This window comes from Coloeus monedula (assembly GCF_965178545.1).
Source record: "Coloeus monedula genome assembly, chromosome: 3".
In the NCBI taxonomy this organism is placed as follows: Eukaryota; Metazoa; Chordata; class Aves; order Passeriformes; family Corvidae; genus Coloeus; species Coloeus monedula.
In genome coordinates, this window is record NC_138783.1 from 26,768,258 (window position 1) to 26,794,790 (window position 26,533).

General features: G+C 43.1%; 2 protein-coding genes across 7 annotated transcripts in view; one reads left to right on the forward strand and one right to left on the reverse strand.

Moving 5' to 3' along the window:
• The window catches only part of ST3GAL6 (ST3 beta-galactoside alpha-2,3-sialyltransferase 6), a 72,935-nt gene extending 51,134 nt beyond the window's left edge, over positions 1–21,801 (forward strand). For all 6 annotated transcript variants that reach the window (XM_082277970.1, XM_082277971.1, XM_082277969.1 and 3 more), the window contains 8 exons: positions 502–579; positions 2,677–2,780; positions 3,838–3,901; positions 9,664–9,759; positions 10,156–10,342; positions 11,398–11,535; positions 15,075–15,227; positions 16,942–21,801. In XM_082277970.1, the coding sequence (XP_082134096.1) occupies positions 502–579; positions 2,677–2,780; positions 3,838–3,901; positions 9,664–9,759; positions 10,156–10,342; positions 11,398–11,535; positions 15,075–15,227; positions 16,942–17,022 (901 nt within the window). In that variant the 3' untranslated portion in view covers positions 17,023–21,801. The remainder of the gene's footprint in view (positions 1–501; positions 580–2,676; positions 2,781–3,837; positions 3,902–9,663; positions 9,760–10,155; positions 10,343–11,397; positions 11,536–15,074; positions 15,228–16,941) is intronic.
• Positions 21,802–24,223: 2,422 nt separating this feature from the next.
• COL8A1 (collagen type VIII alpha 1 chain) overlaps positions 24,224–26,533 on the reverse strand; it is a 30,232-nt gene continuing 27,922 nt past the window's right edge. The window contains exon 3 of the mRNA XM_082277683.1: positions 24,224–26,166. Within this exon, the coding sequence (XP_082133809.1) occupies positions 24,260–26,166 (1,907 nt within the window). The 3' untranslated portion in view covers positions 24,224–24,259. The remainder of the gene's footprint in view (positions 26,167–26,533) is intronic.

Consider the following 26,533-nt stretch of genomic DNA (forward strand, 5'->3'; position numbering starts at 1 on the left):
GGCTAAATCTCCCAAGTCAGGGATGTGCTTAGAAGTGCAAGTCTTAGCCTTATTATGAGAGGAATGACTTATCCGCAAAGAATCTCATTTTCCTTAAAGTGCCCTGTCTTCTTCTCCAAACAAGACTCTTGTCTCCTCCCTGAGAGCGATGGGGATGCCATGTGGAATGGCTGCAGGGGTGATTGAGCTCAGGAGTCTTTCTTTTCTGGAGGTGGGCCTGAGTTCTCATTTCTGATTAAGCCTGCTTTGATACTTGCTGAGCAAGGGAGGTCACAGCCCCCTTGGAGCAGCAGTGAGAGATACAAGCCTTTACTAGTAAAAGTAATTGTGCTACAATAAGAAAGTTTCGTCTTTGTAACACAGAGGGAGGGGAGTAATGAAATATTGGTGTGATCTTAACTCAGTAATCAGCTTTTACTGATTGATTTGTCCAAGTGTCCCTACCTTGTTTATGCTACCCATTCCTGGTTTTGCTATTTATTTGAAATTCTTTTTTTGCAGGCTGCCACCTACAGCTGTGGAGAGGAGGAATGCGTTGGACACTTGTCTCCTGAAACCAGCATTTGAATCTTTACTGGGGTGGGTCTTCTGTGGGAGTTGGGGGGCAGGGAGGGGAAGGAAAGGCTGTGCTGATTTAGAACTGGGCTATTTACACATTTTGAAGCAAATTGAGTAGCGCCCTGAGAAAGCTTGGAAAGATTAGGCCAGGTCCTGGCTGAAGAAGTCTTAAACCTCTACGCAGAGACACCATGGTTTCTTTTTTTCCCCTGGTACTTTTTGTATATTAAAAAACATGGCTATAATTTTAGTGCTGTTGCAGGTTTTAAAGCACGTGGAAGCATATTAACTCTGTGCCACCCAAAGCAGACTTGTAGTCTTTGAGTTTTGGTTAGGTCCAGTGAGGTGGTCCTAATTCCCTTGCCCATGGATTGTGCCCAAGCTGTCTGTGTGTTAGGTGCAGCAGGGTCGCTCTGGTGTTCAGCAAAGGGGCAGGAGTGGACTCAGAGGTACACAGCAAGAAGAAAGTACACGCACAGCTAGGGCAGAGTCTCACACCTTTGTGTAGCTTCTTTATAGAGACAGTTTGCATGAGCTGAAGATCTGTTCTTTGCACTTTGGTTATAGCCTGGGGAGGTTGAAAGGATTTCTAACCTCACAGAATTATTTATTTGAAAGGAACCAGAGCTGGAAGAGCTAGAATTAAGAGTCTCTTCTCAGTAGGTAAATTATTTATTATGTCTAAGCTTACCAGCTGCTTCTGAACAGCAAAGCAAGGTAATAAATTTAATATGGGTATTTAGTGCATCATGTCTCAAAGCTAGCTGGTCTTGCTTAGTTAAGCTATTGCCCATTTCTCGGTGTGTGGGCTGTAGTGTCTTGTTGTTTGGGGTTTTTTCCCTTTTTACTGTTAGTATGTTCTGAATACATAGAGCTTAAAGAGTGAGGGATTTGATTTGGGAAACTGAAAGAGAAGGTTTTCTTAACAGCTATTAATATTCTTAACAAGCAAGTCATGTGCTGACTGGGGCATTTTATGATTAACATTAGGTTTTCTGGTGACTGTATACTTCTGTGTTAACATTTTAATCTAAGACCTAATATGCAGGATCATGACAAAGTCAGCGAGTACACTGAGTGTGTGCTTAGTTAATTCAAAGGTGAAGCCAAGGGCATGGTAGCATGTGACATGTTTGTGTCTGCTGTTCACTCATTTTCCTGGACTTGGCACTAAGGCAGTAAGAGTCCCTTCCCTGCTATGAGAGATCCCTTTTCTGTGCTTCCTGTTTTTTGACAAAAGACGTGACCTTTTTAGCTTGACACTTAAAAGGGATCATGCCATCATGTTCTAGTTTGCAGGAAAAATGTGCTTTTGAGGCAAACCACCTTGTGATCCCCACATGCCGTGCTTCTCATCCCAGGGTGGCCCTGGTGCGAATACACTGGGATTCTTTCAGACATCTGCTTAAGCCAGAAGATGCACTGCAGGAGCACAGCCCATGTGCTGCAGCTGCTTAGGGGTGGGACCCTACTAGGGTTAGTCCAGAATATAAAATACCCAAGATGCATGTAGTGTGGACATGAGAACTCCATACTTTTTTGCTGCATGGATATACCTGTGTTGCCCCCAACAACTTACTGATGTCAACACAGTCATATAGTGCCACTTGTTTGGAATAGGAGAGCAGCTCAAATCAGGAGATGGTATTTTCGACTTAAAACACCTTGCTTCAAATCCTGTTCGTGTTTATTAAATTGCCATGTACAATAATAACTCTTAACTTTCCTTGCTACCTGTATAATGTACTTTTCAAACCTGAAGTTACTCACTGTCTTCCTGGCTTATGTATTCTCTTAAATATGTGGTCTTGTGGTGTAAGCTTTCAGTCACACAATTGTAATGACAATTCTAATAAGTCTATATAAATTGCACTAATAGACAAGTCTTTTTGCCTCACTCTTTGCCTGTATTTTCTGTTACAAGGTCTTCCCCTCTTCCATTATCTGCTTGCTTTCCCTGTGTTCATGGATTTTCTTCTTTTAAAAATGTATGATAATATGATAAAAATTGTAATAGTAGGATAAAAAGAGCTTTTTACAAAGCAGTTGCATGACTTACTGGCTTATGCAGGTATATCATTTGGATTTTTGAAACTTCTTCCTTTTTTCCTTCATCAGTGTTGACAAAATATACCCGTTCCTGTGCGCTAATGATTTTATCAGAGTGGCAGAGTTCCAAGGGAGCAATAAGTTTGAACTACCTTACGGAATAAAGAGAGCAGGTTTGTGTTTCCCATGTACCTTATTTTAAACAGAAATACCTAAATGGCTTGTAAAGCCACCTGAATCTCTTGGATTTTATTCCCCTCTTTCTTTCCTTTTCCATGCAAATTTTACCTTTTTCTGCTTCTCCTCCCTGTCAAGGGGTGGAGAGTGAGTGGCTGTGTGGCACTTATTTGCCATCTGGGGCTAAAGCACGACACTGAGCGGGCTACTCCTGCCAGGGAAGGTGTCACAGGAGCTGCAGGGGGGAATTGATGACACTGCCTGGTTGCTGGACCTGTGCAAAGGGTTTGCTGGCTCGTTGCCACTGCCAGTGTTGGTCAGGGCAGAGTAAATAGGGCCAAACACCCTAAGGGCTTTAGCCACCCTTTTGGAAAGCATTGTGAAGTCCCAATTTCAGAGTTTTTAACATTGAACAGTGCATCTTCCTAGCCTGGCCTTTAGACTTCTGATTTGCCCTCCATCAGTGGTAACAGGGATGATGCATTTTCCTGCACTTTTGGGGTTACATTGAGGAAAACTACATTTGGGAATGAGTTGATTTCTCCTCCGAGGCAAATTGAGTGTCCAGCAGGAGCCTGTCCACCAGGGTTGGGCTGGGAATGTGCCTCTGTCCAGCTTTGTCACAGGCTGGATTGATGTCTTCTCCCAAGATCCGTAATGCTGTTACTGTCCTTGGCTATGTAGGAACCCTCTTGTGTCAGCTGAAGGTGGGTAGAAGAAAAAACAAAGTCAGTTAGGATGTAGGTCTTGAAAATTCTTCCAGTTCTTACTTACTGTAACTAAGTTTTGTTGTTTTTTTTTTAATACAAATCTCAGGCTGTTTCCTATTTTGAGGCAGAAAAAACTCAGAGAGGAGCTCTGATAAATCTGAATTTCTTCAGCATCATTAGTTGATCTGTGGCCTTGAATTCTGAGTGTTCTTACTTGGAGGCTTTTATGCACAGTGCATATAAACTACTATGTGTAAAAATACTGTTGTCAGGGTGACACACTTACTTTTGTATTGGCAAATACTGGATGTTTTTATTAATCTTGTTTATATTTTCTTTCTAGAGCAATTTTTTCGTTTAGCCCTTTCGAGACTGCAGAACTGTGGCCTTTCCAATGAAGAAGACAGGTGAGATGGTTTATTTGCTGCTGTTTCTGCTAGTTGCATTTTTAATATTTGTACTTACCTGAAAAGGAGTGTCTGCAGGATTATCCTGAATACACTCAAGTTAGTCAGGACACGGATCAGATTGGCGGGGTCCGAGCAGTGTGTAGCTGATTGCAAGGTTTAAGCAGGCTTGGTTTTACACATAAATAGCACCAGCGTGCAAGAAAAATTATTCTCTGAGGGAGCTTCCACTTAGAGATTTCCTTTTAGAAGTGTGTTAGAAATTTGCCAGCTGAATGCAGTCCCATCTTCCTGTAGTATCTTTTACACTCAGATTGAATGTGATCTCCTCTTGCAAACTCAGTGTAAGATGGGGAATATTTGAGATAAGCAAGTGCAAACCAAGGTCTCCTATGCAGAACAAATCTTGGGCATATCCCTGTGCCTCTGCATCTGCTGGCTGCTGCACACCCTTGTTCCTATGTACGTTCAACTTCCTGTCCTCGTGGATGAGGGAGATCGAGGAAGACAGGAAAGGCTGGCTGTCCTTTGGGGAGTAAGAAGGGTGTGGCATGGAAGGGAGCATGCCTTAGGTAACTTGCTTCCCATGGATTAGATAGATTAAATTAGATCAATTACATTAAATCTCTTGTTGGAAGCCGCATCTGCCAGGAGGTTTGGTTTGGTTTTGTTTTGGAGGGTCTTTGTGTTTGTGTGTCTTGTTTTTTGTTTGGCTTTGGTTGGGGTTTTTTTGAGGTAGTGTAGTAGGGTTGGCAAGTAGACTAAAGTCCTGTGTTTACAAAGTGATGCAGATGACTCCTAAGATTTGCAGTCTAGGAAATGGGCTGACAACCTGACAGCTACCATGTTAATATACAGACTTCTTAATGGAGTTGAATGCAAATGAGGTTGGCTGTACTTCTTTCTGGTTTTTAATTACAGAGATTATACAAGATTGCTGCTTGAAGCCAAATGTCAGGATCACATTTTAATTAAACTTGGGTGGAATATGTTCAAACTTAAGAATTTGTTTTAATACTGAGTTGTGGTTTTTTTTTTTTTCCCCTACTGTACTCCTTCCTTTCTCTGTGTTTAGTCTGTTTCTAGGATGTTCAAGTTTAGTCTTAAAAAAAAAAAAAAAAAAAAAAAGGAAAAAATTAAACTCCGTATTTTGTATCAAGAGTGTGATAATGGGGTAAGTTTATACAGAATTGGCTGACAGAAGCTGCTCTTTTTTCTGGAGAAGGACAGTGCCAAATGTTGTATTAGAAATTCCCTGAAACCGTAAGTTCAGCGCTGTCATTGTGCTGTAAAGCAGAGATGTTTGGACCTTTTAAATGGAAGTGCCTGTCCTGTAGGTGATAAATAAGGAAATTGGTATTTATCCTTTGAATGTAGAGTCTGAGATGTAGATATGGTTAGTAGTTCTGGGAAGTAAGCTTCATTTTATTAAAAGTAATATGCTTCAGAGTGGTACTAAAGCAAAATGAGAGCTGTTACTATTTAATAGGCAGTATAAACAAATCAAAAATACAATGATTTCATACAATATATTCTTTCTAGGTCCATCAGGTTTTGTGTACAGAACTCTTAGGGCATGAATCACTGTAGTAGGGAAGAGTTTTTATACATATATTTCACTGAGATACAGTGGCTTTTAACAGTGAAATGCTTTGGGAATTAATCCTAACATCATTTTCCAGTAATGCAGAATTATTAGGCAGCTCTGTAATGCTGTTGTCCGATTCAGCCTTCTTGGCTGAATAGATTTCCCCTATAAACGTTTTTTGAGGCAGACAAGTATTAGGCTAGATAAGCACAAAGCCCATGGTGCTTATGTAGCTGTATTTGTGTACAACTTAGGTAAATCTGTACAGAGTGAGCTACAAAGGTTTTTTTTCCAAACAGTGTCATGTTCCAAACTTAGGTCGAGTTCTCACTGTGTAAAGGTCTAGCTCTCCCAAAGAGTTTGGAAATGGACAGTGTCACTGACTTCAGTTCAGTTGTGACTTCAGTTCCTCACTGAGTATTCTAAGGATTCTGAGCTCAACAATTCTTACAAATGCATTTGCACAATCCTGAGTCAACAAAATGTGACCTCTGCATCCTCCTTTCACCACATAACCTCTAAGGAAATAATTTGCATTCTTCAACTGGTTATGGGGATGTGTGTTAAAGGAGCTGAAGTTGAGATCTTTTTTTTTCTTTTTCCACTGAAACAGAATTTCAGTGGAATGTGGAGGATGCAAACCTTCTGACCTCTAAAGGCTACATTTCCATTTAGCAATATTTTTCTTTTATAGACTAGGAAAATGTTTCTTTTAGCATTTCACCATATAAACAAAATACATAAGCCAAGGCCTGGCCTTGAGGTTGAGGATCTTGTACACCACCTGAATGGAGCAATGGTTTGAGTGACTACTGCCTGCAGACACTGGAGATCAGTTACCACGGTGTTTGCATTGGGATCCATTTATGCTCTTAGTAGATCTCTGACACATAAAGGCAATCCTCTTGTCACTCAGACCTTTCCTACAGCTATTGTTAGGCCAAGGTCTTAATATTTTTCACTGGCATCAATACTGTGCTGCTGATCGTAAGCTGAACGTCTGGACACTGCAATCTGTTTGTTACATTTTGCTTGTAGCACACCTGGTATTGTTTAAGGATATATGAAATAATTTCTCTTCTTGTCATTTTATTTACTTGGAGAAAGGGTGAGTGGTGTTGTTTAATTTAAAAACATTATGAAAAGGAAATTTAAAGTAGTGAGGTTGGTAAAATATCTGGGAGTAACAGTCTGCTGAAAATTGGTATGTTGACTTCTGTGATCTGTAGTAAGTACAGATCGGTTTATTTAACTTAAGAATCTTTAAACGCAGTTCAGCCTAGCTACATATTTTTATCTCTATGTCATATGTTAGTTTTCTATGATACTGTGTTGTTTTTTTACATAAACAGTTCCCCTCCCTGCTTATTTTTGTTAGTGGACTCTGTACTACTGTGGACTTAGATTTAGGATCATAACTGAGGACACTGGAGTACTGGAAGGGGAAGGGGAGGAGGCAGTTCATAAACAGCACATTTGTGCCAGACTTCCTGTTTGAGCCAGCCCACTTTGAGCCTGACAGAGATGAAAAGCTGGTTGTTTTAATTTGTTCGACTATACTCACGTACACTTCTTCAGAAATATTTGATCTACTTGTTGACTTTATCCATTTCAGAAGTTGAAATACTAATGTTAGATTCTTTATTGGGTATTTGATGGCAGCTGATAACTTTGGTTTTGAGTATTCATGTTATGAAGGGCACTGTAATTCAAAAACTTAATCAAACTTCAAATTTCACTCTGTTGTCTGTCCAAGTAGTATTAGTCAACTTTTAGTCATAAGCAAAATCTGGTTTATATTCATCAGTAAGAAAAAACAGCTTGGATTTGACTTGAGAACAGCGACCCAGCTTCTGTAGCTGAGCAAACCTCAGTTGCTCAGCTCTAAAGTCATGTTTTATTTTGCCCTCCCTGCCGTGTGTGTCCTGCTGCATCATGACTACAGAGAGGAGAAAGCAAAGGCCTCTTAGTTGTATGTTAGAGTGGAAGGCGTTATTTCAATTGCTAGAGGTTACCTTCGTGAAGAAGTGTCTTAAATCACCTTTTAGAAAAGCTGAAAGGTATATAATAAGGAATTATTGTAAGTTCATCTACATGGAATAGAAAAAGCAGTGCCTCGTCAAAGTAAATGCTAGGGACATGATACAACCGTATGCTAATCTTGTGCTTTTTTCCCCTCTCCCTCACTTTACCTTCATCACTTACTGATCACATTTTTTCATCCAGTTTTCCTTTTTCCTTCCTTACTTTGAGTTCTAAGCTACAGCTGTAAGTAACAAGGTATAATTCAGGAAAAGGGCAACTTCTGTTTTCTTACTCCTGCTGTAAACTGTAAGAGGCATATGTGCATCAGCCTGCTTTCTTAAGATACTTTCAAACCAGGTAGAAAAATTAAATGGAAAATGAATGAGCAAAAGGGGTAGAGAGGGAAAGGGTTTAAGGGTGTAGAGGGAATAAGTATACTGAGGACAGGATGGTGTAACAGGTTTTCACCCCTCTGATTTCCAAGATACCAAGTCACATGATTTATGGTATTAGCTGGAAGTCTTTTTATGAATGCTTGGCTTCTACTAAGCTGCTCAGGAAACAGTAGAGAAAGGTGTGCCAGCTTGTTTCATGTCACCCAACCCCGAAAGCTGCATTTAGAGCACTATATGTGTGTGTGTGTATATGCATATACACATATATATTTAAAGGCAACTATCTCTGCAGATGTTGTTAATTCTGTAGGAAATGCAGGGAACTGCTTAGTACTTTAAGATGTCGCTCAGTCTTGGCTGGAACTGGCTGTTTTCATGGATGTTGAATAATAACTCTCAGCTGAAAAAACAGGTTGGACTGTTTGAGGAGAAAGACATTAATTAGTCTGCATAAAGTGCCATGCTGGGAATTCAATACAGGTTATAGTGGTTTTTGGGACACAATTTTGGTGTCCTGAAGGTAGAGCAAGAATAGTGGATAGAGCCTTTTTCTTACTTGAAGAAAGAACCAAGGGAGTGGGGTGTTACTGTGAGGTGACTCATCCTCAGTGAACTGTGAGCCTGCTTGTGTCTGAAGAAAATACCAACATTTTTAATTTCTCATTGTTCCTGCTGCAGCCAAATTGAATGGCTTTTGCTCTAAACAAAGAGACATTTTTATAACAAAAAAATGATGTGCTTACTCTGAAAGGAGGAGTTTACAGTCTTACATGTTTGATTTAAACCTTCCCTAAAAAGGCAAAATTACTTGAGTAAAACCCCAGCAAGCCTATTTGTGAGCCCCCCCTTTCTTTTTTTATTTAACACATTTTACTAACATTGAAACAAGACAGTAGAGAACAAAATAGCATTGAGAAAACCTGTGATAACTTTGGAAATCTTACCCTGAGAATTTACTTTCATAATTTTAGCATCTCCATAATACCTTTCTTGCATGCTTTTTATCTCTAATGTATTGCAAATTTGAAATTACTGTTTTGATTTGATGTAGTACAAGATCTTACTTTTTAGCACATGATATTTTATATACCTAGTGGTGCTAATTTGAATCTGGTCATCTGAGAATGCAACTTTTAATCAAGGAATCCATCTTGTTACATCATGACAGCATGCATGTCACTTGTTTAAACATGTTTAGACAGCACTTTTAAATAGAGGGAGGAAAAATCCACACCATATTCATTTGAAGAGCTGTCATGTCATGGGCTAAGGTTTTTCACATGAGCAGTTAATAGGCCTGTAAGGTGAATTGTGAACATAAATCTTGCTGCTTTAGCTTGTGTTGGAGATGTGGAGTTGTACAATATTGCAGAAGCACCTTAATATTGAGTTAGCTTTTCCAGACATGCTTTGTCCTGGCTGGTTCCTCCGGACTGGGACAAGTTTGAAGGACTGTGGAAAATAATTTATCCAATGGCATTCGTATCACCATTTGGCTAGGTTATCTTAAACACCAAACCACTAGAAAAAGGAGATGTGTAAAAACAGTTTCACATGAGAGAAGCCAGTTACTGACTTCGTCAGTCCCTGAAACAATGCTTTTTTTTTTTTTTCCCCCCCTGCTTTGTAGGGGCCAAGGGCTGTAAAAGAAACAGGACCTCACTTAGAAAACAAGACAGTTAACATGCAGAAGTATCATTAATAATATGAAGCCAGGCAAGTCAAGAGTATTGAAACTTCTCTTTGTTCCACAGCATTGCCTGTCGACGGTGTGTCGTGGTTGGTAATGGAGGAGTACTTCGAAATAAGACATTAGGGGAGAAAATTGACTCATACGATGTCATAATAAGGTAAATGCTATCTCCTTTTCATTTTGTGTACGTGGAGCAACTGGTAATTGTCCAAGGCAGGTACTCTCTCTGCCCTTCTCTAGTTTCTGTGTTGGAGCCAAATCAGAAGGCTTGCTTTCTGCTCAAGTGACACACGGTAAGCAATTATGTGATTGTATTCTAAACCACCTTGGCAGAGTTCCCATATGTGCTTGATCCCTCTGAGTTTAGAGGGTGAGTGCATCTGATAATTGCTCATCTGCTATGTAATGTGATAAGTAAATGCTGGCCTGCTAAGCTTTGCTGTACCCAGACACAGTGTCTGTCCCGCAGACTAATAATGCGTGTGGCAGCCGCTGCACAGTAGGAACATGGGCAGGGCAGTCACTGATGTCTCTGTGCCTCTGTCCTCTGCAGAATGAATAATGGCCCGGTGATAGGGTACGAAGAGGATGTTGGGAGAAGGACAACTTTCCGCCTTTCTTACCCGGAATCCATCTTCTCAGATCCCATCCACTACGACCCTAATACCACTGTTGTTCTCATCGTCTTCAAGCCACGGGATTTGAAGTGGCTTTGGGAGATACTAGGTGGTCAGAAAATAGTGAGTTCAATTATTCTTGCGCCTTGGCTCATCTTGCCACACATCTCTCATGTGAAATACGTGTTTGCTTTTAACAGTAGTGCTCCTAGCTGAGAGGAGCACTGGATCTCCTCCTACTCAGTTTATTTAATATCCCTTTTCCAAAAATGCTTTGTTTTCTTTCTAATGCACATATTTGATTAGTTCCTCACCAGAGCAGTTTAGCTCTGGGAAATACGTTTTTATCCTCTCCCTAGTGTTGTTTGATACTTTAACATACATGCTCCAGACATTTTTCAGATTTTACCCTGTGCGCTTGGAGGAATTGCAGAATAATGTTGGAAGTGATCTCTCTCAGGAGGTCTTAAGTCCAAAATCTTTTTGAATCTTCTTCATTCAGGGCCAAGTTTAAAGCCGGGTTCTCAGGGCATTGTCCAGGTAAATTCTGTGTCTTTCCAAGGATATTTCTACAAACCCTCTTTCAGTTCTTCAGCACCGTCACAGGAGAGAATTTCTCTTTGTCCTCTCACTGTGTGCCTCTGAAAAGAGTCTGACCTCTCGTCTTTCTAAACCCCTTCCAGATAGTTGAAGATGGGCTGAACAAACCCAGCCTCCTCAGACCCTTTTTGTTTGCTGTGAGCTCTGGCCCGTTGGCTGTTGTAGCGACCTTCTGCTGTTTGACACAGTCTCTTGTGCAGAGGGAAGCCCAGCGTAGGATTTGTGGGACTGCAGAAGGGCACAGTGCAAAGTGCTTGAGAATGATAACTTCTGTCTGCCTGTTGTCTGTGCTCATGCTCATGTGGCCAGCACATAGGGAGCATTTATTGCCTCCAGGGCATATTGTTGGTATGTTATCCATCAGGGACCTTTCTGCAAAGCTGTTTTCCAGCCAGCTGGCCACTGCTGCCGCAGTGGGTTATCCTGTTGCAGGAGCAGGTGTTTTTGAACTTAGGGAGGTTTCATCACTCTTCTTCTTTAACCTCATGCCCTTGGAGTTCACTCTGGTTAGAGTTGCTCCAAAACTGAATTCAACTGTTTACAGCTGTCAAAAATGCATATTTACTTGCCTGTTACAGAGTGCAAAGGGCTTTTGGAAGAAACCGGCTCTGAATATGATCTACAAATCGAGTCAAATCAGGATTCTTGATCCCAGCATCACCAGGAAAACTGCTTATGAGTGGCTTCATTTCCCAACAAGGTTTCCTAAGAAGGAGGTATGCTTTCTTCTTTTGTGCCTTATAGTTTTGTGCAACCAAATGTATATTTAGAGGCAATTATATCTTCATGACAGTAGACCGTAATGTGGAAAACCTTTTAGGTTCACATTAAAGTAGTTTCCCATTTAGATGGTGCCTAAAAAAGATGAGAAAATGGAATCCAGAAAGAGAGTGGCTAGCCTCATGTGCCAAAAATACCTTTTTATGGATTCTGTAATTGGTATGAAATGAGACTGCTTTCCAGACAGACAGAATGTCTTTTACAAAACTGGGAAAGATGGGCAGGTAATGCAACATGACAGATCCAAAGAGCTTCTAGAAGTAATACGGAGTTTTGAACTATTGAATGTTGGGTGTTTTACAGTGTTTATTAAAAAAAAAAACCAAGGCACACAAAACAACAACAGACAGAAAACCCCAAACAAGCAATGAAACCTCCCCCAAAAATCAAAACACCAAAAATAACCCCACACCCAACAAACAAACCTCCCCAAAAACTCCAGCAAACTTGTAATTCTGACACTGCTGCAATTCCACGCTCCTGGGGCCAGGGAGTGACTAGGGAACATAGAGGATATTCCAGCCCTGTGCTAATGATGAATGTCTGGCAGCATCACTGTGCTTACTGGTTTGATCCCAAGCATTGTAATGAGCTAACCAGCAATTTGGGCATTAAAATATATTTTAACTGTCAGTTCCTGACTGAAAAATGTTCTTGATGAAAGGTAAAGCTTCAAGCTGGAGAATTCCCTCGTGCAGTCAGGATCAAGCATGTGCTGCTTAGCACAGGTACAGTTTACTGGGGTCACATCCCCACTTCATCAACACCTGACTGACACGTGTGGAAATGTCTGACAGGCTGTCACTGTGGAGTATCTGCCACAACTTTTTTCTGGTTTGCTCTTTCTAATATTTGAGGGAGTGGATTTTTTTTTGGTGTGTGTGGGGAGGGGTAGGTTCTGTACCTCTTCCTAAAATTTCTTTCTCTTTTCTCAGCCTAATAGTGGCTTTTTTATCCCTAATTAACTCTCAGACTGGAATAGCCATTTTGGCTATGTGCTTGCTTGGGGCTCTGTGGCATTTCAGCTTTTCAGCTGAGGGTGGGAAGAAAGCAGCATAGTAATTGGATGCTTAACTAATCTCCTAAATGGCTACAGAATGTGCATGGCCTCCATAGGTCCAGAAATGCCTCCTGACTCTTTCAGGGCTGCCCTGTCAGTGAGAGTAGAGGTTAAAAGCAATGCTGTCACTGAGTCAGACGTGTGTGGTGTCAGCTGGTATGGAGTCACAGGCCTGTTGGTCACCCTTTGTTCCTCCTGCCTTTGGGTGCCCCTGCACAGAGGGGGGGTTAGAGTGTGACCATGCCTGGAGCCCCCTTCTGCTCCCTCCATATCCTGCTTACTTCTTGCAAGGGGTTTTGCAGTCCCTCATCCCTGCGCAGCAATGGTCAATCTCAAGCATGCTCTTCCTCCCTTTTCCTCCCATCTCGGAGGTGGGCTGTGGCTGGGAGCCTGCTCATCTGCAGTGAGAGCCTGCACATCTGCAGTGAGAGCCTGCTCATCTGCAGTGGCCCTGGCACAGCTTGGTTAAGCTGCAGGTCACACCACAGGGGTTCCCGTGGGCAGGAAAGTCTCACATTGGAGCCCTCTGTACCATTGCTCGTCCCTGGGCAGGGCTGGTGCTGCCTTCACTATCCTGTGCTTCCGCCACCTTGGCCTGTGGGAGATGCCAGTGACCACTGTTGCTTTCCCTGCTGTCCCTGCCTTTTCCATTAAACCAGTCTCATGTTCCCAGTGTGCACATTAGTGCATAACCAGCAAGCATTTCTGATTTTTAGTAGAACCAAGAATAAAAACAGATGTGTTGCTCCAGCACCACTAAACTCAGAAAGTGTTGTGGAGTTATTCCATTAAATTTCCATTAGAAATTCCAACAGCCCATTTCCATTAAATAGGCTGAAAAAATTTAATTACAGGCCAAGGATATCTGGATATTTCATGATAGTACCTTTTGAAAGTACTCAATTTTTAATTATATTCTTTTTAGGTGAATTTTATGATAGAGAAAGGTGAACAGAGCTAGTTACAACCTGTGATATTCCTGATATTTCCAAGTAGCATTAATCCTGACATGTAGCATTCCTGCCATAGTTTTGAAGTCCTGTTTAGTATGGATGTGGCAACAGAGTCACCACTAAGTTTATGATGTTGGACCCCTAGGGCAGAAAGTTATTTTGCTAACTAGCAGGAGCTCTGGGCATAGTGCACATTTTAAGCAGATATTATTTCTGGAGTACTCCAGGAGTTACATAAAGGTACCAGAAATTTCTCCGTAAAAGGTGATAGTTCAAATCTGTGACTTCAGTTAGGCTTAAAAGAGCTGAGAATAGTAACTTCTTTCTGGGGATTTTTGTGTTGTCGTATGATACAAAGAAATACAGAGAGCGCAGCTGCGTTTTTATGTACAGAGTTGTCTGGTACTGGTTTGTCTGCTTCTTTTTCAGAGACAAACTGAGCCTTGGGTCAGAGTTCAAAAAAGCCCATGCTTTTGTGCTCAACTGGAGGTTTGACTGCAGCTACTGAGAGCATATATAGCTCATGTTATTTTATCTAAAAAAGGCATTGGTGCCTGAAAGTTTTGTCCATTTCTGGAGACACTTTTTCACCTTAGCTTCATCTTGGTCCAGTGAAAGAGTTCATCCCTCTCTAATAAAGCTTGCCTCGTTTCCTTCCCCAGATCATATTAGCCTCTGCTGCTATAAAAGAAGTCGTGTATCTGAGCACAAGATAGGGCAGATGGTTGCACTGAGTTCTTTTGTGCTTTTGTGAGAAATTCTGACTTTGGGTTAGGTGCTATTAATTTGCACGTTTAAAACCTATTTATGCCATGCTCTTTATTTTACATTGCATTTACTTCTGAACTTACTGTAGGGAGAAATAATTTTATTTACAGTTTTATTTCTTCTAATGGGGATAGCGGGGGAAGGTCTAAAGCAAAATTCTTCTGGAATTTCCCTGCTTTGAAAAAATGTAAATTCAGTCAAATCTGTATAGTGCTAGCATTCGTGCTTTTTTAGTTTGGTGCTATGAAAATTTGGAGTATATCATGTTCTGTTCATCTGGGTCTCCATCATCTAGAAACTTCTGAACACATCTTGTAATTCAGTCAAATTTGAGGGGGTTGTAAATTGTTTTCCAGTGTAGTGAAGCATAACCTGTTTCATGAAAGTAGCTGAGCAGAGCAATGGGGAGACCTTCCTGATGCCTGTTTGGAGGGAAGGGCTGCACTGTGGGCTCAGCCCTCACTAGAAACCGAGGAATCGCAGGGAAGGCTGACATGACAGACACCCTGGTCATGGGAAACCTGTGGGGGCAGTACCTTGTTCCTTTAGAGACAGGAGGGCATCAAACTGAAACCAAACATCTGTAGAAGACCCAGGCTGCCTGATCTGATTTCCCTTGTCTTTGTTCTTAAGTTCAGTGTTCCACCAAGCTTCCAGGTATTTATGCGTGTGTTCTCTTTTTGTTTTGTTGTAGAAACCCAAGCATCCAACAACTGGGCTAATTGCCATTACACTGGCATTTCACATATGCCATGAAGTCCACCTGGCAGGCTTCAAGTACGACTTCACTGACAGAAATAGTTCTTTGCACTACTATGGCAATGAAACCATGTCTCAGATGATGCAGGTAACTAACAGTTGTTTGTGCTGAGGGAAGTAGAGCTGGTAACTGGGGAAGGCAATTCAATATAGATAGAAGTATGGACTGCGGGTCAGAAGGGCCTCCCACCTTAGCCTCGTTCAGCTGCTTGTGGGTTAATGTTGCTTGAATCTCTTCCTCTCTGCTGCTGCTTCTGAAAAATGTAGATACTGATATTTGTGTCCCTTGTGCTATACCGTATTCTGCAGTGTCTGCATGACATGTCCATTTGTGTGTTGTGTTTTGCTTAGTTGGTGTTTTCCTTAGGCTGCACAGCTCTTGTCCTAGAGATGTCTTTGTTAGCACTGTCAGCACACAAGTGGTGGTGTTTCTGTTCATGTTCTCTTTTTCCTTGGCACCTACTTGTACCGTATGACACAGCTGTCAGACTCCTTAAAAGACAGAAAGAAGAGCAAAGGGTAATGGTAGGAGTTAAGGCCTATGAACTTGTATAGGTCTTGCATGGGAAAAGAACTGAATTTTGGAAACTGAAAGTAGAAAAGGAAAGCAGGTCTTGGAGGAAGGTAGGAAGAGAAGGAACTGCTTCCAGGAGGGGGAAGCCACAACTCAGCAGGAGAGGGAGCAGCAGGAGGCTGGCAAACATCAGGCTGGCAAACATTCTCCTCCCTGCTGCTTTGCTATGGCCATGCCTCTGTTTTTTTTCATGTCTCTGCTCTTTTATTCAGTTGCCTTCAGCTCTGTATTCCAAGCAACCCCATCTCAGCCCTTCACCTCAGTGTGAAGTTTTCTTTTCCATTTGCCCAGAACATAGGGGTACAATTTTCCTCCTCTTCCCTTTGCTGAAGAGGAAGGGTAGAGACAATGCCCATAGGACCATCTCATGTTTCTTTCAGAACTCCTAGATGCCTGCTGTTCTCAGATAATTTTCCTCTGACACTGAACTTGCCTTCCTTTAGAGGTTCCTCTCTGCAGGTGCTTTTTTACAATACACACTAAGTTTGAATAAGGTTGATCATTAGTTGAATAGACATCCATAAGTTTCCTAAAATCTTGAAACTTCAAAAGAACAAACTACTAAACAAAAGTGTTCCCGTTAGATTTTTAGTGGCATTAAATTGTAAATACTATCCTACATATGTATAATATTCTATGCAGTATTCATATTATATTCATTTTAATTTATGAGATTCAGTGTCTTAAGTAAATTTACTTTCCTTGTGCTGCCCTCCACTAAGCTTAGTGGTCTCTTGTGTATCCAGGATCTGGATACAGCACAGAAGATGGGTTGGTTTGGGCTTGCTGAAACTATTTGGCAGGATGCATCTGAACTACAAGTGCCTGATGTGCTTTTGAAGAACCTGCACTGAGCTTTGAGAATTACTTGTTTTCTGACTGCTTGTGCTGTAAATGTGGTTACACAGTAGTTGTTCTGAATAAGCAGGGTGAGGAGTTGGGAGGCTTAATAATGGAAGGACTTCTGTGAGACCACATCTCACCCATTCTTACCACCGAAGGATCATCCTTTTTCGTTGTGTCCTTATGGAAATACCTAATCTAGTTTTGAGCAACCTGTTTTCTTGGGAAACTGGGCTAAGCCTTTGCTAAGAAGTCTTTTCCCCAGACCTTTCCTGTTCTTAGCATCTTCCAAGTATCACAGGTAATAGAAAGGAATAGCCAAGGCATGCTGCTGGTTATAATTTGATTTTATAATTTATTTTATTATTCCCTCACATCTCTTTAGAATGAATATCACAACATCACCGCCGAGCAGAAATTTTTGAAGAAGCTTATAGACAAGAACTTTGTGGTCAATTTGACGTGAAAGCTGAATGGAAAATACAAAGAACAATCACTATTTTCAAGATCTGAAAAATTTTTATTTTTTGTATGACATTTTTATTTTTTAAGTGCAGCGTAACTGTTTACTGTTTAAAAAGAGCCCAGAAACCTCACCAAGGCAAAAGCTTCTGAGCCTGAGGGTAATGGACTGTTGCAAACAGAGTTAACTGAATTTCTGTGAAGCTATTTAATAGTGGGAAAACCATGAAACTTTCAGCTGAAAGTATCAGGGATACATAAAAATGTGATGCACATCGCTTACTTATCAGTGAGAACTCTTTCCAAATTATTAATTCTCTGGAATACCTTTGTTTCTGATATTGTCCTCCAAAAGAGTTCCACTGTCAAGAGACTGAGATGACCAGTGTTTAATCAGTAGATGGATGGTAAAGTTGTGACTGTCTTGTTGTATGAAAACGGCTTTAAAACTATGCATCTAAATCATTACTGTGTGTTTTGGAGAACGGGGAACATACAGACTGTACAGGTTTTGTTCTGCCATACTCCTGAGGAGAGGATGTCCACCTTCAGCCAAGCAGCCACAGCTTCTGCACTGACCATCAGCTCTGAACTTCTGTCTGCCTTTTCCAAAGGCAAACTACTACTCTGCCTCCTTTGTCTGATTTGTGGAGATGTTGGTGTTGGTGTTGACGATGCTTATGTTGTATCCATTTTATGGAAAAATCATACTCCCTGTGCTGTGCATCCAGTAAATTTTACAGTTGCTTGACTTAAAAAAGAAGGAATATGAAGACTGAAGAGTTGTCCGAACTACCTGTGTGTCAGCCCCTAGACCACAACAGAAACATGAGCTGGGATAGAGATGTTCATGCCTGAGTTTAGAGTCAATGCTTGTTAGAGTCCTAGTTCTTCAGGACAGGATCTCATGTGTTATTTTGTTTGCTCCTCAAAAATTGAGGTGGTCTTTCCCAAACGAGGACAATCTCCTTCCTCAGATGCTGTAATGCATCAATGCAAGCAAGGAATACTCCCATCTTCGGCAGTAGAGTGTGGTGGGGAATATCCAGGATGTACCTCAGCTGAATTATCATTCGGCATCTGTTTACCTCTTCTGTCTTGACATTCAAGTTTAAAGTGTGTGGCTGAACTAAATAATTTAGGAGTGGGAACTTACTCGAGATTTTAATTGAAACATTTAAAGGGATGTTTATGTTTCCTCTGTTGGTTTGTCTCTGACAAGCCTGTGAATAAATTAAATTTGCCTGGGAAGGCACTTGACAACTGTCAACAACAATATGCTGTTCCAGTTCTCTCACAGGGCACGTATATAAAGTTTTTATTTTGATTATAGCAGAATTGCTGGAAGATTTTGTGATTATCTTTATCAATCACACCTGAAGAGAAAGTACAAAGAAGTCCACTTAAAAAAAAAATCTTTGAAGTTGGTAGAAATATCTTTGTTGCTTTTAAATAAAATTATATAGGAGTATGTTTAGGAGTAATGTAAACAATTGCAGTATGAACACAAACCATGGTATTTGTTACTTATAGAAGCTGAGGATTGCGAGAGTACTGAACACAATTTTTTTTTTGCTGCAGCAATGTAGAGGGATAACCATTGAAGCAACCAAAGAGTCACCTTTCTTGTGGGGTGCAGTAGGTGTTTAAAAAAAAAACAAACAAAAACCACAACCGCCTTCCCATGGTGCTCATTTCCATCTTTAGCTCCTTGGCTCTGCCATTTGGGAATTAGGGAGGGCAGTATGATTTGGAGAGGTGCCACAGCTGAAGGGGAGGAGGCTTGTGTTTTCACCCAAGGATTCCTGAGCTTTGGTCTATTTCAAGCAACTTGGACATACCTGAAATAACTCCAGATGTCAGAAAAATCTGTGGCATGGGGTGCGGAAGGATGCAGGTGTGTCCCAGCAAGGGACAGGCTCTGCCATGGTGTCTTGTCAGCTGCGTGTCCCTTGGGTGCAGCTGCAGACCTGTGTGCAGCGTGGAAGGTGGGAGTGTGGAGGAGAGGGGAGTGCGTGGGAGGTCCTGGGGGACTGGAACAGGTGATTCGTGGTGGAAATGAGGAAACCACAATTTCTTCACCAGCTGGCTCTTACTTTTTTGTATTTTTTTTTTCCTGGGACTTGGAAGACATCTTTGCTTGAAAATCTGAATCCAAACAGGTGGGGCTTCACGTAAGAAAATAGTGATAGTACTGTCTTTGTCTCTGCCAGCATTTCTTTCTCCTGGTTACTTCAGTTAATTAAAAAGGTTTGTATGTGATTCTGCAGCCCCAGACCTACAGTGATTTAAACTCCTGATAACAGTAATTCCACCTGAAAAAGCTGCTGTGGCAAGGCTTTTTGCAGACATAGCAGTGTTCTCCAAGCTCTTGTTGCAGAGGAGCCACTGGTAGATCTTAGACTGTGTTGAAAGCCGAGGCTGGCAGAATTGGGGGGCTGCCCCTTCATCCTCACAATCCACAGCTGCTTCCAGAGCTGGGGCCCCTGACTCTCCCAATGGCTGCTGCCACAATCCAGCTGCATCCATGTAACATCTCGCAGTATGCTGTCCAGGAGGACATTTTTCCAGGGTAGCTGCTGAATTTGCTCCAGACTCTGTGAAGAGAGTTCTTGTGATGGTGCAGGCTGCATCCTTGTGTTTCTCCACCCCTGTCTCCAGTTGCAGGAAGTGAGTAGGGAGCTCTGCTTTTGAAGATGCGATTTTCTCCACTTTATTTCATCTCCAGAGATGCTTTTCCCACTAATCTAAACTGATTCCTTCTCCTAATTTTTCTAGCAGGCTTTATGCTTTTTGTGGGAGGATGGGATTTGGATTCTAACTGTAGCAGAACAAACAAAATAATTGAAAAGAAAAAAAAAAGCTTCATGGCAAACAAATGGTGTCTCACAAACTCTCTGTACTTAAAAAAAAAATCCCTTTAGTCTATTTTATTTTTGCCACATCAGCTTTTTGGCCTCCCCACAATATTGTTTTTAAATAACGTTTTTAATTTAATATGCTCTCTACAAGCATTTATCCATATCAGCTGTTTCTTTTTATTTCTTAATAAGCCTCCCCATTTGTATGACTGACTTAGTTTTCAAATTAAGCAGTATTTCCAGGGATATTTTTCCCCCATTTCTGTGCTCCTGGCAGAGATGTTGAGTCCATCACAGTTACTGTTCCAGGTTGACTGGGAAATGTTTTGAACGAAACCTGTTCCCTCAGGACCAAGCCAAGAGCTGATGCTGCTGATAAACCCTGGAGTATTCTGTTTTGGTTTTTCGGGTTTTTTTTTTTTAAAGCCCAGCTTGCAGGCCAGTAGTTTTTCTCCTCAATAATAAGCAGTGAGCCAAGTAATGAATTTTTCTCCCCACAAGATGTTTTGTAGGATCCCATGTACACCAGCCCTGTTCCACCACCTGCTTCATGCACATCATTGCTGCTACTCTGCCTCGAGGACAGGTCTTGCTTTGGCACTGACTTCATTCAGGCAGGAACACCCATGTGTGGTGTGTTTCTCAGCACTGCTCACAGATCAGTGTCTCTTCTGTCTAGGCACACCTTTTCACAGGTGTTTGCAGTACCAAAGACTTGGGGCTTTTAGAATAAAACAATAATGCTAACACCAAATATTTAGATCGTTTCTGAGAGTGCGCTGCTATTAAGACTTTGTTTTCCCCTTTTTGCCATTCCTCAAAATGAAATCTCTGCACTGAAACTTCCCCTTAAAAGCTCTCCAGGTTTTTTTTATCACATCGGGAGTGAAGCTGCTAGTTTTGAATCCCAGGGTGCTGCCAGCTTTATTTCTGTGTGTGATAATGGTGTAACTGTGTAGGTCCCCAGTGTCTCCCATCATTTTTCTATCTGAAGTTGGATGTTTTCCTCCTTTCTTACTTTCTCCTGTTCTCTAGCAGCCTGCCGAATTTCTAGACAGCATCATCTTACAGAAAAGGTGCTTTTGCATTTTAGCTGCCACCCGTCTCAGAATGCTGCACTGTCAGAAAGACCCAGCTCTAAGATCTCAAACTATGCACAGAACAAGCAGGATGACTGACACATGTTGGCTGAAAGCTCTGTTTGGCTCAGACTTTCAGGAGGTTTCTTTGTTTTCTGTTAGGAAACTGTTTTTTCCTCTGCTGTAATAATTAAGGGAAGTCACAGACTATTGCACTAAATACGAATCTGAGAGTGCCTAAAATATGCTACTAAATGACATTTCCAGTGATTATGTAGATGATAATAATACAGAATCACAACTTTGGTGTTTAATTAGCACGTGGTACTTCTTGTTTCCAATGCCATACTTTGCTTTTTAACAATGCCCTGGGAGGTAGCATAAATGCCTTCACTTTCAAGTGGACTCTGATTTTTAAGAACATACAAAGCTCAGCATATGTTTTTGGTATTGGGAAATGCTTATTTTATTTGCCATTTGTCTTAAGTTTTATGTGCCTTTAAAGTGCCACCTGTATTTTGAAGAATTCTTAAGAGTTGTTTCAAGTGAAATTTTGAATGCTACAAATGGAAGGAGATTATTTTCCTGTGAATAAATTGTTAAAGACAGTGCCCTCAGACTTATTTTTGCAAGGGCAGTGCTCTGTGTGTGTGAGTGTGGGTGTGTGGGTATGCCCAGGGCCATTACTACTGGTGTGTGAAGTACATGGTGATGTCAGATACAATACAAAGTTTTGGAGTAAACTTCAGTGCTTCATAGAGCAAACAGCTGAAAGTTCTTGAACCTAGGTGGGCTGAGTTTTACTGTGGGTGGAGATCTCATTCTAGGCTGAGTACAACCGGAGCTGGGACATGGTTTTTTTTTTTTGTAAGATCAAGAGCAGCATCCTTGTGATTTGAAGTTTTTATTGTTTTTTGAATCTTGCTTGTCTTATTGTGGACTGTAAGGGGAATGGTAAAATAAGAGATGTAGAAGGAAGAAGATCGTGTGTGATAAAAAATTTCAGAAAGTGAAAATGGCTTTAGATAGAAACTGAGAGGTGCTGATTGCAGTACTTTGCTCATTATTTGTTTTCTCTTTCTCTTTGTGCAGTAAAAATGAGATGCTGAGGGCTTCAGGGAGTCCAAGGGAGATTTAGATAACAGTTCCCTGGCACAGTAGGTATTCAGTGCATTCCTTTCAGTGTGGAGAGTTGAGGAGTTCACCAGCTGGAGGAAATGCTGGTCTTTGAGTTGAGGTGGGGAAGCCACATCAGGAGAGCCAGCGGTGTGGTGAGCATCTCTCATTGTGGGCAGTTCCGCCTTTTCAGGCGACACAAGCCCTTAGAAGCAGCCTCTGTGGCTGATTGCTTGGCTGCCCCTCTGCCTTTCTTCAGCTGCACTCCCACGTGGGCTCATGCTGTGTAGTACCTGTCCCGCCGACTGCCTGAGGGAGCCCCTCCCTCTTTGTGTTGCCCCAGACCCTGCTGTGCCCTCCCACCAAACAGGACGTGTTCCCTCAGTGGCTTAGAGCATGTATTGCTAGGAGATGGGTACTAGAGAAACGGGGGTGTCTCTTACTAATTTTTGCTCCCCTACATGAGGCTGTCAGTGGTCTCAGAGAGCCCTTGTGGGGCTGATACATGAATTCAGCCTGTTCAATGTTCCTTCTGATAGTCCTGAATGAAAACAGAATTGGTTTTCTGGTTTTATTTTTAAAGATATTTAATAAGATATTTTTTTCAAATCAGTACAAAAATTTTAAATACAAAATTATTTGCTTTTGACATATCTCATATATTCTGGGAACATACTGAAGTCACCAGTGTCTGGTAAACTGTCCGTCCATTCCTGCCACCGTTCCATAAAATTTCTGAGATAAAGCACCACATTATATCACTGGAGTCCTTAGTCAATGTTAGACTGTATTAAACTCTGCATTTAAATAATGGTAATGCCAGTTAAATCCAATCTTAGTTCTGCATGAAAAATCTAGTTCATTTTTGAATCAAAAGCAGTAGCGGTAGCTAAAGACATCGAAGAAGTGATGAGCACTTAACTCTTTGAACTAGCGCAGCAGTGTGTGATGTGCAGCACCGTACAGGGAACCACAGCAAGGTCCACTGCCCCTTGGAAACAGAACACTTGTTGAGGTGAGATTAGCACCATTGATGAGCAGACAGAGACTTCGGGCACTGAAGTCGCTGTCCTCAAGTACGGAAAAGTATTGAGGCCTGCAGGTTCTCCTTGACAACTGGTAACATATAAATAAGGATTGGAAGTCAGCTTTTAGATAGAACCAAGTTCCTCGGATAAATTTGCATGATCAGTATTGCTGGTAAAGTTTCTGGTTGATCTCAAGCAACAAATCAGTTAAGCAAACAGAGCTACTTCTGCTTTGCCTAGTCATTGAAGAGCAAACTGATTCAGCTTTTGCTGAGTGGCAGAATAGGTGTCTCTTCTGACAAGCCAAATGGGTTCTTGGTACAAGCACAGTAATCCAGGCAAATTTATGCCACCCTGAAGTATTGCCATGTGTTGGCCAGAACGTCTCAATGGCATGGCACAAAGCAAATGGGGAATTTACCTCATCTACTTGAGCTGTGTGAATAGAGATGGAGACTTCTCAAGTGCTGTGGCATTAGGAGGTGAAACCAGTGCCTGCTGGAGTCAGTGGTGACATTTTAGGTCCAATGACTGCTGGAGAAGGCTCAGGGGGAATAGGTACACCATCAGGATTCCTCTTCCATCATAAATAAATTGTTCAGGAAAAAAAAGCACACCTGCAGGATTATTTTATACGGGGGAAGGGAAATACAGATCTCCAGCTAAGAGAACCTTTGCTTGTCAGGCAGACCTGCTGTCAGAAACCCTAGAAACCCCCCACCTAGTCAAATAAGCCACTCAAATTTTTTAATATAATTAGAGACTGACCTACTCTGGTTTAAGTCACTGTTTTTCATCTTACAGCTATGATCAATGCAACAGGAGTGAGTGACATACACTGATTTGAGCTTTAGTACTGAATTACTGTGAATGAAATTAAAGTAAGCATGGCATTGCAGAAATATATAATGTACAGCTAATATGTCCCCCTTGGGTGCAAAACAACTGTTTATGAACCTGATACGCATCTTTAGATATGTTTGCCACACCTTTTTTTTTATAACTAGCTGTGCATAATGTTAAACTTCGTATTTATTTCTTTGATTTTGTACAAGATGGTCCAAAATGGTCATAAAATGCATCTTCTGTGGTATAAAAGACTGAAGCAGAGGAGAAAGGTTTTGATTTTGTGTGTGTGTGTGTCTGTTTGTTTTGTTTTACATGGGATACAATAAATATCCTGAAAAAGACGAATGAACATATTGCCCAGCATAGAGTCCTGCCGCCTGCTCGGATGGCATCTGAACGTAAACCTTGTCTCCATGCATCAGCTGCACCACGGCACTGCCCGAAGCCTGGTCCAGGAAGCCCTTCTTGTACTCGTCGTAGGTGTACATGAGTGGCTCGTTGTTCTTGTACAGGGCCACCCACACGTTGGCGCCTTTACAGTGGACGTGGTAGGCGAAGTAGTAGACGCCGGGGATCTCGCAGGTGAAGATCCCTGTCTGGGGGTTGTAGTTCTGCCGGCCGTTGTACAGGAGCTTGTCGAACTTCACGGGCACCCCGACGCGGGGGAAGGGCGTGAGGAGCTCTGCCGTGAACGCGGGCATCTCGTAGACAATGCCACCAGCCTTGCCTTTCTTGCCCTTGTAGCCGTAGGGGGGCTTCAAGCCCTCGATCCCTGGCCCCACCTCAGGCAGGTACTGTCCCACGGCTGGTGGAGTGGGTGGGATGACGACTGGTGGACCGGGGGGCCCGGGGGGGCCCGGTGGCCCCTGGAGCCCCGGCTGACCAGGCGGACCGAGCGCCCCAGGCTTTCCCGGGGGTCCCTGCAGCCCCGCAGCACCAGGTTTGCCTACCCCAGGGAAGCCAGGGGGGCCGGGCATGCCTGGCTCGCCCTTTGCCCCTGGCAGCCCGGGGGGGCCGATGGGACCACTGGGTCCCGCGATGCCTGGGATGCCCGAGGGGCCCTGAAGCCCCTGAGCACCGGGGAGCCCGGGCTCACCCTTTGGCCCCACAAGCCCTGGGACACCCGGCAGCCCCGGCAAGCCTTTGTGTCCAGCTTCTCCTTTGGGTCCTGTGGGGCCTGGCAGCCCCCGCAGCCCAGGGCCACCCACTTCCCCGGGAAAGCCTGGCTTTCCTGGAAAACCCTGCAGGCCAGGTTCTCCCTTGGGGCCGACTGGTCCTGGTGGCCCTACAGCACCCCCCTCTCCTTTAGGTCCTGGGAAACCAGCAGCCCCTGGAGGGCCCATGATGCCTGGCAGTCCTGGCTGGCCTGGCTCCCCTGGTGGCCCTCCCATGCCAGGTGGCCCCGCATGCCCCTTCTCCCCCTTTGGCCCCAGGGGGCCAGGCAGACCACCCACACCTCGCTCCCCTTTGGGCCCAGGGAAGCCTGGCTTCCCAACTCCAGGGAGACCAGGGGGCCCGGGCAGGCCTGGCAATCCCTGCTCCCCTTTGCCACCCGGGAAGCCTGGCTGGCCAGGTATGCCATCCTGGCCTGGTTTGCCAATGCCAGGTGGGCCGGGAGGGCCTTGGATCCCGGGGGCCCCTGGAGGCCCCTGGAGCCCTAACTCTCCTGGGGGTCCAGGTTTGCCCAGGGGTCCCTGTGGGCCAGGGAAGCCAACCATGCCTGGTTTGCCGACCCCCGGCAGCCCCACGGGACCAGGGGGACCAGGCAGCCCAGGTGGACCCTTCAGACCTGGCAAACCGGGGATCCCAACCCCCTTCTCCCCTTTTGGCCCTGGGATCCCAGGGATTCCTGGTGGCCCCTTCATCCCAGGCTCACCCTTTGGCCCTGGCTGTCCCTGCAGCCCTGGAGGACCCGCCTTCCCTATGCCAGGAAGCCCATGAGGCCCTGGTGGTCCTTGCGGTCCGGGTATCCCCATGGGCCCAATCTCCCCCTTCGGCCCCATCTCCCCTCTTGGCCCTGGGGGCCCCATGACCCCCGGTTTTCCTGGCATCCCTGGCAAACCCGGCTTTCCAATTCCTGGGTATCCTTGTGGGCCTGGTTTTCCTTTGGCTCCTGGCACACCATGACCTGGTAATCCTGGTGGCCCTGGTGGCCCTCTTGGTCCAGGCTCACCAGGGGGGCCTTGCTCACCCCTCAGACTGCGCATGGGAATTTCTGGGTCGGGAAGAAAAGAAAAAGAAAGAGGGGAGAGAGAGAGAGATAAAAGATGATTACAATCACATGTTTCAAGAAAAACATGCTTTTTATGATGCCTCATGGTTTTGTGGTAGACAGAGACAGCTAGTGAGTTACAGATTGGTGTCGAGAATGGAGAGGATGTTACTACTGTTTTGCATACTCCAAACTTCCATGCATGCTTCTGTTTCCACAAAATAATTGCTGTGCATCATATGTAAAAGCCATTTGCACTTTGCTGGTGTTTTCCACCTATACAATCTTAAAGCAAAATCTGCATTTTGTCCCATGTTGCTGTAGATTAATCTACCCTTAAGAGTTTTTGCAGGAAACTCGGTGCTGTCGT